The 11,265-nt window shown below is 44.4% G+C and overlaps 1 protein-coding gene across 3 annotated transcripts in view; it reads right to left on the minus strand.

Annotated features, from left to right (window-relative positions):
- wdr19 (WD repeat domain 19) overlaps positions 1-11,265 on the minus strand; it is a 169,676-nt gene that overhangs the window by 8,245 nt on the left and 150,166 nt on the right. For all 3 annotated transcript variants that reach the window (XR_006312065.1, XM_043692836.1, XM_043692850.1), the window contains exon 34: positions 7,382-7,505. Coding sequence is in view for 2 of the 3 variants with exons in the window: in XM_043692836.1 (XP_043548771.1) it covers positions 7,382-7,505 (124 nt within the window). In the remaining variant the exon portion in view is untranslated. The remainder of the gene's footprint in view (positions 1-7,381; positions 7,506-11,265) is intronic.

The following is an 11,265-nucleotide window of genomic DNA, read 5'->3' on the forward strand; positions in this document are numbered from 1 at the left end:
AACATTCGCCACTCTCCAGTCGCCTGGTACCACCCCCGTTGACAGTGAAGACGAAAAGATCATAGCCAATGGTACTGCAATTTCCTCTCTTGCTTCCCACATAATCCTAGGATATATCCCGTCAGGCCCGGGGGACTTGTCTGTCCTCAAGTTGTTCAAAATGTCCAACATATCTTCCTTCTTAACAAGTATCTCCTCTAGCTTAGCAGTCCGTTTCACAGTCTCCTCTTCAACAATATGGCCCCTCTCGTTCGTAAATACTGAAGAAAAGTACTCATTCAAGACCTCTCCTATCTCTTCCGACTCAATACACAGTCTCCCACTACTGTCCTTGATCGGACCTACCCTCGTTCTCGTCATTTTCATACCATAATTATGTAAGTTTTAGAATACTCCTAGATAAAGGTGACAATGGTCCTAAGGAAAGAGTACTAAATAGGGCCAAGGCCAATTATATCAAAATTAGGCAGGAGCTCGGAAATGTGGATTGGACACAGCTATTTGAAGAGAAGTCCAATTTGATACGTGGGAGGCTTTCAAAGATAGTGCAGGATAGGCATGTCTCATTGAAGGCAAAGGATAGGAAGGGCTAGATTCATGAACCGTGGATGACAGGAGAAATTGTATGACTAGCCAAGAGGAAAAGGGAAGCGTACATAAGGTCTCGGCAGCTAAGAACAGAACAGGCCCTGGAGGAATATCGGGAGAGTAGGACAAGTCTTAAACAAAGAATCAAGCGGGGTAAAAGGGGTCATGAAATAGCTTTAGCAAGCAGAATTAAGGAGAGCCCCAAAGCATTTTATTCTTATTTAAGAAGCAAGTGGGTAACTAGAGAAAGGATTGGTCCACTAAAGGATAAGGAAGGAAGGCTGTATGTCAAACCTGAGATAATGGGAGAGATTCTGAATGATTACTTTGCATCAGTGTTCACTGAGGAGAGGGACATGATGAATGTTGAGATTAGAGATAGAAGTTTGATTACTCTGGATCACATTGACATGAGTAGGGAAGGTGTGTTGGGGAGGCTAGAGGTTATTAAGGTGGACAAATCCGCAGGACCAGATTGGATCTATCCCAGGTTGCTGAGGGAGGTGAGAGAGGAAATAGCTGGGGCCCTGACAAATATCTTTGTGGCATTCTTAAATACAGGTGAGGTGCCGGAGGACTGGAAGGTTGCTCATAATGTCCCCCCTGTACAAGAAGGGTAGTAGGGATATTCTGGGTAACTACAGACCAGTGAGCCTGACGGTGGTGGGAAAGTTGCTGGAGAGGATACTGAGGGATAGGATCTATTTATATTTAGAAAAGAATGGGCTCATCAGTGATAGGCAACATGGTTTCATGCGGGGGAGATCGTGCCTTACCAAATTACTGGAGTTCTTCAAGGAAGTGACCAAGTTGATAGATGAAGAAAGGGCTGTTGATATCTTATACATGGACTTTAGTAAGGCATTTGATAAAGTTCCCCATGGTAGACTAATGGAAAAAGTGAAGTCACATGGTGTGCAGGGTGTTCTAGCTAGGTGGATAAAGAACTGGTTGAGCAACAGGCGTCACAGTAGTAGCTGAAGGGAGTTTCTCGAAATGGAGAAAGGTGACCAGTGGTGTTTCGCAGTGTTGGGACCACTGTTGTTTGTAATATACATAAATGATCTGGAAGAGGGCATTGTTGGTATGATCAGCAAGTTTGCAGATGACATGAAGATTGGTGGAGTAGCAGAAAGCATAAGGGTCTGTCAAAGAATACAGGAAAACATAAATAGACTGGACAGTTGGGCGGAAAAGTGGCAGATGGATCTCAATCCAGACAAATGTGAGGTGATGCATTTAGGCAAGACTAATTCGAGAGCGAATTATATAATGAACAGAAGAGTCTTGGGAAAAGTTCATGGGCAGAAAGATCTGGGAGTGCAGGTCTATCGTACCCTGAAAGTTGCTGCTCAGGTGGATAGAGTGGTCAAGGCGGCATACAGTATACTTGCCTTCACTGGACAGAGTACTGAGTATAAGAGCTGGCAAGTCATGTTAAAATTGGTTCGGCTGCATTCGGACACTTTGGAGGGTGCAGAGAAGGTTTACGAGGATGTTGCCTGGTATGGAAGGTGCCAGCTGTGAAGAGAGGTTGAGTAGGTTAGGTTTATTTTCATTAGAAAAAAGGAGATTGAGGGGGGACCTGAATGAGGTTTACAAAATCATGAAGGGTATAGACAGAAGCTTTTTCCCAGGGTGAAGGATTCCATAATGAAAGGTCAGGCTTTCAAGGTGAGAGGTGGAAAGTTTAAGGGAGATACATGCGGCAAGTACTTCACATAGAGGGTGGTGGGCGTCTGGAACACGTTGCCAGCAGAGGTGGTAGAGGCAGGCATGGTAGATTCAGTTAAGATGCGTATGGACCCCATGCATGAGTAGGTGGGGAGCAGAAGGTTACAGATTTTTAGGAGTTGACCCGACAGGTTTAGACAGTACATTTAGATTGGCTCAGGCTTGGAGGGCTGAAGGGCCTGTTCCTGGGCTGTAAATTTTCTTTGTCCTTAGAAATAATTACCAGTATTTTAAGTTACAATAGGTTAGAATAATGAGATAGGCAAAGAAAATCTACGTGAGTTCACAGAATGTTTCTGGGATAGGTTTCTTAGCCTACTGTCTGGTTGTCTCCAGAATAAGCTCTATGCTGAAATGGTATTGTGCAGTCTGATAGGATTCATAAATCTCATTATGAAGGCACTTTGCAGCAGTAACGATTATAATATGGTTGAATTTTGCGTTCAGTTCAAGAGAGAGAAGAGCGGGTTCAAGATTAGTATTTAAACCTAAATAGGGGTAATTATGTGGGTATGGAAACAAAGCTAACTAAAATGTACTGGCCATTATATCAAGAGATGCAGTAGCAGACTTTTAAAGGAATATTTCAGAATATATAATAATACATTCCATTGACAGAAAAATTAAGGGGTGAACTCACCAACCATGATGAGCTAAAAAACAAGTTAAACATCCTATCAAATATAAAGAAAAAGCATACTAACAGTGCAGACAGGTTGCTAAATTTGTTGATGATGAAGATAGTTAGGAAAGTAAATTTTGGGGAGAACGATGAGCCTTCAATGGAATTTAATTGAGTGGGCCAAAATATAATAAATGGCGTTCAAAGTTTGGGTGAAGATTTGTAGCACGGGTGCTTGTTGTTGTGGTTCTGTTCGCCGAGCTGGAAATTTTTGTTGCAAACGTTTCGTCCCCCAGTCGAGTTCATGTTGCTTGTCGTCTGGCTGTGTGTGTGGCTACTAAGGATAGCTGGTTGTGTTGTTTCGTGGCTAGTTGATGTTCATGTATGGGGGTCGTTAGTTGTCTTCCTGTTTGTCCTATATAGTGTTTTGTGCAGTCCTTGCATGGGATTTTGTACACTACATTAGTTTTGCTCATGCTGGGTATCGGGTCCTTCGTTCTGGTGAGTTGTTAGCTGAGGGTGGCTGTTGGTTTGTGTGCTGTTATAAGTCCTAGTGGTCGCAGTAGTCTGGCTGTCAGTTCTGAAATGCTCCTGATATATGGTAGTGTGGCTAGTCCTTTGGGTTGCCACAGTACCATAGGAGGAGGTGGGAAGGTAGCTGAGAGTGTGATGGGTAGATGGAGGTGGGTGCAATTGCAATAGTGATAGGTCAGAGGGGAGGGTGGAGCAGATAGATGGGAAGGAAGATGGACAGGTCGGACAGGTCACAAGGGTGGTGCTAAGTTGGAAGTTTGTAACTGGGATAAGGGGGGGGTGGCAAATGAGGGAACTGGTGAAATCTAGATTGATGTGATGGAGTGTCCCGAGGTTGAAGATGAGGTGTTTCTCCTCCAGGCATCGGGTGGTTAGGGAGAGGTGATGGACGCGGACCAGGACCTGCATGTCCTCAGCAGTGTGGGAGGGGGAGTAGAAGTGTTCAGCCATGGGGCGGTGGGGTTGGTTGGTGCACGTGCCCCAAAGATATTCTCTGAAGCGCTCTGCGAGTAGGTGTCTTGTCTCCCCAATGCAGAGGAGACTGCATCAGGAGCAACGGTTGCAGTAAATGACGTGTGGAAGTGCAGGTGAAACTTTGATTGATGTGGAAGGTCCTTTGGGGCCTTGGATGGAGGTGAGGGGGAGGAAGTCTGAGTGCAAGTTTTGCAATTCTTGTAATGGCAAGGGAAGGTGCCGGAAGGGGTAGGTGGGTTTGTGGGCGGCGTGGACTTGATGAGGGAGTCGCAGAGGGAATGGTCTTTATAGAAAGCGGACAGGAGTGGGGAGAGAAATATATCTCTGGTGGTGGGGTCAGTTTGTAGGTGACAGAAATGGCAGAGGATGATGTATCTGGAGGTTGGTAGGGTGGAAGGTAAGGACCAGGGGGTTCTTTCCTTGTTGCAGTTGGAGGGATGGGATTTAAGGGAAGAGGTGCAGGAAGTGGATGAGATCCGTTGGAGGGCATCATCAACCATGTGGGAAGGGAAATTGCGGTCTTTAATGAAGGAGGCCATCTGGTGTCTTCTGTGGTGGAATTGGTCATTCTGGGAGCAGATGCAGTGGCAAGTGGGAATAAGGGAGAGCATTTTTATAGGAGGCAGGGCGAGAGGAGGTGTAATCGAGCTAGCTGTGGGAGTCTGTGGGTTTGTAGAAGATGTCAGTGTTGATGGAGATGGAGAGGTCCAGGAAGGGGAGGGTGGTGTCCGAGATGGTCCAGGTGAATTTAAGGTCAGTATGGAATGTGTTGGTGAAGTTTATGGAATGTGTTGGTGAAGTTGATGAACTGTTCAACCTCCTTATGGGAGCACAAGGTGGCGCAGATGCAGTCATCAATGTAGCGGGAAAAAAGGTAGGGAATGGTGCCGGTGTAACCACGGAAGATGGACTGTTCCAGGTAACCGATAAAGAGACAGGCATAGCTGGGGCCCATGGCTACCCCTTTCACCTGAAGGAAGTGGGAGGATTCAAAGGAGAAATTAACGAGGGTGTGGACCACTTCAGCCAAATGAATTAGAGTGTCACTGGAAGGATACTGGTGGGGATGTCAGGAGAAGAATAATTGGAGAACGTGGAGATCCTTGTCATGGCAGATGGAGGTGTTGGGGGCCAGGGAAACAAAAGTCTTGGAGGAGGTGGAGGTTGTGGGTGATGTCCTGATCGTATGTGGGGAGATAGGACAGCAATGAGATATGTGGAGATGAGTTTGGTGGGGCAGGAGCAGGCTGAGACGATGGATCAGCTGGGGTAGTGAGGCTTGTGGATCTTGGGTTGGCGGTAGAACTGGGCAGTGTGGGGTTCCTGAACTATGAGCTTGGAAGCTGTGGGTGGGAGATCCCCTGAGGTGATGAGGTTGTGTACAGTCTGGGAGATGATGGTTTGGTGATGGGAAGTGAGTTCGTGGTCGAGGGGGCAGTGGAGGTGTCTTCAAGTTGGCGCCTGGTTTCAGCAGTGTAGAGGTCAGTGCGCCAAACTACCACTGCACCCCCTTTATCCGCTGGTTTGATGGGAAGGTTGGGATTGAAGTGGAGGGCTGCGCATTGCGAGGGTGAGAAATTGGAGTGGGTGAGGGCGATTCTGTTGGCGGTGTTCAGGTGAGTGGCGTGATTTCCAGCACGCACGTTCCACCACTTCAGCCCCCTTTGTTGCCGCTGCCGCAGCCACTTCCGCCCTCACTGATAGCACTCACCTGAACACTGCCGACAACATTGCCACCCCACCTCCACCACTAACACCAGTTCCAGGTAAGCGTCACTTCAGTAAATGACATCACCCTCCTGTCCCTCTATTACCACGCCCACTCCAGTTACAGCCTCCACCCCCACTCAGCTCCAGTCCTGCTGACTTTTCACCATCTCTCCAGACCTCCCCCTCACTGAGGCAGAACGATCAGTCCTCAGCAAAGGCCTCACCTTCATCCCTCTCCTCTCCTGGATCAGTGAATTCAACAAGTGTTGTGACATCGAACACATCTTCCGCCGCCTCTGCCTCTGAGCTTTTTCCATCAAGACTCTCGACCACCTTCCAAGGACCCTTTGCCCGTCTCCAACACACCCCATGCTGGTCTGTTACCCAGCCTCCATCTCTTTATTTTCAACTGCCGCCTCAATCTGTCCATTCTCCTCCCATTTATCTCACCACTCCCTCGGCCCTATTTCTGACAAAGGGTTTTTGCCCGAAACATCGACTCTCCTGCTTCCTACTGCTGCCTGACCTGTGTTTTTCCACCACCATACTCCAGTATAGTAGCCTGGAGTTGGAGGTTATTTATCCAATAGGATTACCATTATGCCACAGTTTTATTGTTTATTAATTTATTGGGGGAACAACTGTATATAAAAGCTGGGAGGTTATGCTTCAGTTGAGCACAGAATAGTCTCCTTATTTAAGAAAGCATGTCAATACAGTAGAAGCAATTCAGAAAAATGTACTGGACTAATACCAGGAATAGGCAAGTTGTCTTACGAGAAAAGGTTGGACAGACTTGACTTGCATCTGCTCGAGTTTAGAAGAATAAGAGATTACTTGATTAAAGCTTTCAAGATCCTGAGGGAGTGTAACCAGGTGCACGTGAAGAAGATTTTTCCACTTGTGGAAGAATCTAAAAACTGAAGGGGACACCCATTTTAAATAGAGATTCTTTTTTTTCCTACTCAGGGTCATAAGCCTTTTGAAATTGGTCTTAAAACTACTGCCTTTTAAGTTTACAAAGATCGATATATTCTTGGCTCAGCAAGGGGCTGAAGCATTGTCAGGTCAGATGGTAATGTGGATTTGATCTTACAATCAGATAAGTGATTACCCGATTGAACAGTGGAGCAGTCTCAAGGGAGGATGTTGTGAAACTTGAAAGGGTTCAGAAAAGATTTACAAAGATTTACAAGACCGAAGGGTCTGTTTCCATGCTGTACATCTCTATGACTCTATGATCAACTGCTTTACTGTTGCTCCGAACTCTCATGTACTCCTGAACGCTCTGCTGCCAATCACTAGTGGGCGGCACGGTGGCACAGTGGTTAGCACTGCTGCCTCGCAGCGCCAGAGACCCGGGTTCAATTCCCGCCTCAGGCGACTGACTGTGTGGAGTTTGCACGTTCTCCCCGTGTCTGCGTGGGTTTCCTCCGGGGGCTCCGGTTTCCTCCCACAGTCCAAAGATGTGCAAGTCAGGTGAATTGGCCATGCTAAATTGCCCGTAGTGTTAGGTAAAGGGGTAAATGTAGGGGTATGGATGGGTTACGCTTCGGCGGTCGGGTGTGGACTTGTTGGGCCGAAGGGCCTGTTTCCACACTGTAAGTAATCTAATCTAATCTGATCACTAAAGACCTTATTGAGAAACAATAAATTTTTAATTTGAAAAGGAATTTTGCCTCCTATTAGAAATGCTCCAGCCATTGTTTTGATACTCACAGTAACAATGCAGTAAGGCAGATTGTTTTTACAACCTGAACAGAGCAGCTCACACTCTGGCAACTGAAAAGCACAGTATGGACAAGGCGAAGTAAACTCTTCCACTTCTGATTGGTCAGGACGCCTGGTCAAAAACATTGCAAGTTTATTTTCCATTGTAAACTTTTGTAACAAGTAAGTTTTTCTTCTGTTTTGAGCCCTCATATAAAGCTTCTTTACCCCACCTTAAAACCACTTCTCACTCAACTTTATCCATGGCAATACCACAGGAGATCTAACAATATATTACCTAACATGCTCACAAATATTTACAGTTCTTTAGTGCTAATCACAGAAAATAATATCTTAAAGAACAAACCATGTAATGCACAATGGACTTCATCTTCATACATTGCCAGATTTCAATAACTTTATGACGGTGTACATTTGTAATGGGCAAACAGACAAGACTAACAAGTAAAAATCTGAAACAGGCAGAAACTTGCAGATGATTTGTGGAAGTGACATATTTACAGCTTTACAGTAGGTGCATGCCACTTTTAGTTACTGACCAAAAATAGAGAGCCATGCACTGTGCAGTACAAAGAGGCAGGAAGAAGATCCTTTATGCTTGACCAATACGTGATTTTACATTCATACCATTAGCACCTATTCAAACTTCTAGTTGGATCTGTAAATAATCATGCAAACAGTCTAATCCAGAAAAGTAGCCTCACTAATAACTTTGGTTCGAGTTCAACTTTGTTAGCACTGAAGCAGATGACCACTCAAGCAGGTGGACATAAAAGGGCCACTCGCCAATCATTTGATTTTAAGTAATGTATCTCCTTCAACCAAAATCACTAAAAACATCAGTTGAAAACTAGGAACAAAATATTATTCTGCTGTTAAAGTGTAGATAAGAATGTTTGGTCAGACCACATTAAAGGCCAGACTGGTTTATTTTAAACATTTGATAGCACAGAGTTTGTAGTTCCCTAACCAGTTTGCTTGTCGATTTCAGCTTGTAGCTTGACTGAGTCTATGGCAGGTAGTGAGACAATCAATAAGAGGGAAAAATCTACCGAATAGATGTTGCAACTCAAATCCAAGAGGGATTGTGGGTTGTCAGCAGCAGAAGATGTGTTCAAGCATAATCTGTAACCTCATTACATATCCCCACTCTACCATTACCACCAAACTGGGATATCTCCATTATCTTTGCAACTCTAAGCTCTCATGCTGCTCAAATAGGAAACACTGAGTGAAAATAAGGTTCTCTTTTTCAGGTTGGTGACCAGTGACAGGTGGGGTTCCACAGGGATTAGTCTGGGACTGAACTGTTTACAATCTATGTTATTGACTTGAAGGAAGAAAGTAAATGTACTGTAGCCAAGTTTATAGATGACACAAAAATAGGTGGAATAGCAGATTGCGAGAGGGATACAAACAGTTTAGAGAAACTAATAGGCTAAGTAAATTGGCAAAAAGTTGGCAAATTGTGAAGTTGTTCATTTTGGAAGGGAGAACAAATGAATGTTTTTATTTAAATGGAGAAAAACTGTAGAAAGCTGCAACACAAACAGACTTCGAGGTAGCTGTGCATGAAACACAGAAAGCTAGCACATTCCTGAAGGAAGGTTATACCCGAAACATTGACTTCTTCATTCTCCTGATCCTGCCGAGCTTGCTGTGTTCTTCCAATATCTGCAGGTTTTAGTCTCTAAGCACAAAAGGTGCAGCAGGAAATCAGGAAAACCAATGGAATGTTCACCCAAGGAATACAACAGGTAAGGCAGATGAGCTTACCGTCTGGATTATTACATGGAACTACGATGTGGTAGCCATTACAGAAACTTGGTTGAGAAAGGGCATGACTGACAGCTCAACTTTCAAGTGTTTAGATGTTTCAAGCATGATAGGGATGTAAAACGGGTGGGAGGTTTGCATTTCTGATTAAACAGAATGTCACAGCTGCACTAACAGGATATCTTGGAGGGCTCATCCAGTGAGGACATATGGGTAGAATTCAGGAATAAGAAAGGTGCAGTCACTATGATGGCGTTATTCTCTAGGCTTCCCAATAGTCAATGGGAGATAGATATGTAGACAGATCATGAAAAAATCTACAAAATAATAGGGTTGTCGTAGTGGGTTATTCTAACTTCCATTATATTTACTGGGATTCCCTTATTGCCAAGGGCTTAGATGTGCAGAATTTGTTAGGTGCATTCAGGAGGGTTTCTTAAAACAATATATAAATAGTACAATGAGGGAAGAGGCCATTCTAGATCTTGCATTGGGAAATAAATGGCCAGGCGATCAAATTTTCAGTGGGCAAGTGTTTTGGGAACAGTGATCATAATTCCGTAAGTTTTAATATAGTTATAGATAAGACTGATTCTCAGATGAGTGTGTTAAATTCGGGGAAGGCTAATTACAATAGTATTAGGCATGAACTGGAGAAATTAGATTGGTGGCGCTATATGACAGTAAATCTACACTGGCCATGTGGGTGTCTTAAATGCCAGCTGATTGGTGTTCAGGACCAGCATGTTCCTGACAGGATGAAAGATGAAGAGCTTTTGCCTGAAACGTCGATTTTTCCTGCTCCTCAGCTGCTGCCTGACCTGCTGTGCTTTTCCAGCACCACTCTAATCTAGACTCTGGTTTCCAGCATCTGCAGTCCTCACTTTTGCCCAGGATGAAAGATAAGGGTGGCAAGATTTGGGAAGCCTGGATGACAAGAGAAATCGAAAGTTGAGGCAAGGGAAGAGATTGCTGGGGCCTTGATGGAGATCTTTGTATTCTCTTCAGCCACAAATGAAGTCCTAGAAGGCTGGGGAATATCCAATATTTAAGAAAGGCAACTGAATAATCTAGGAAATTAGAGGCTGATGATTCTCATATCAGTGGTAGGGAAATTGTTGGGGAAGATTCTTAGGGACAGGATTTACTTACATTTGGAAATAAAAGGACTTATTAAGGACAGTCAGCATGGCTTTCTGCAGGGGAGGTCTTGCCTCTCAAATTTGAGTTTTTGAGGAAGTGACGAAGATGATTGATGAGGTTAGACAGTGGACATAGTGTATATTGACTTTACTAAAGGATTTGGCAAGGTTGCTCATGGTAGGCTAGACTATTAAGTCACATAGGATCCACAATTAGTTGGTAAATTGAATACATAATAGGCTTATTCATACAAGATAGATGATAGTTGTGGAGGGTTTTGGGCTAGGATTCTGGGTAATCCAAGATGGAGGATGGGAAAAATTGTGGCTGTAAGAGCTGCTCCTTTTTTGAAGTATTTTAGGTGTTGGAGATGATTTCCTTGAATTCCATGAGTAGTAATTACTATTATACACTGTTGCATTGTTTTGGAACTTCAGGGACAGAAAAAACCAAAACAACGGCACTTTAAAATGAGGAAATGAACAAGGTAGTGACCACATGGTGGCAGAGAGAGAGAAATGCATTGCTGTCTGACAGAGCAGTGAATCTGCACAGCTACTGCATTTGCTGTTTGAGTTCAAGTATTTCTCGACATCAGTATGTCTAAGAAAAATTAACAAACAGCAAAATTCACAGGTGACCTTGGAGGAACGTGTGTGGGAGAGCTCACAGCACAGGAGCACATAAATAGAACATAGAACATAGAACAATACAGCACAGAACAGGCCCTTCGGCCCACGATGTTGTGCCGAACATTTGTCCTAGCTTAAGCACCCATCCATGTACCTATCCAATTGCCGCTTAAAGGTCACCAAATATTCTGACTCTACCACTCCCACAGGCAGCGCATTCCATGCCCCCACCACTCTCTGGGTAAAGAACCCACCCCTGACATCTCCCCTATACCTTCCACCCTTCACCTTAAATTTATGTCCCCTTGTAAAACTCTGTTG

Source organism: Chiloscyllium plagiosum, chromosome 1 (assembly GCF_004010195.1).
Source record: "Chiloscyllium plagiosum isolate BGI_BamShark_2017 chromosome 1, ASM401019v2, whole genome shotgun sequence".
Taxonomy (NCBI): domain Eukaryota; kingdom Metazoa; phylum Chordata; class Chondrichthyes; order Orectolobiformes; family Hemiscylliidae; genus Chiloscyllium; species Chiloscyllium plagiosum.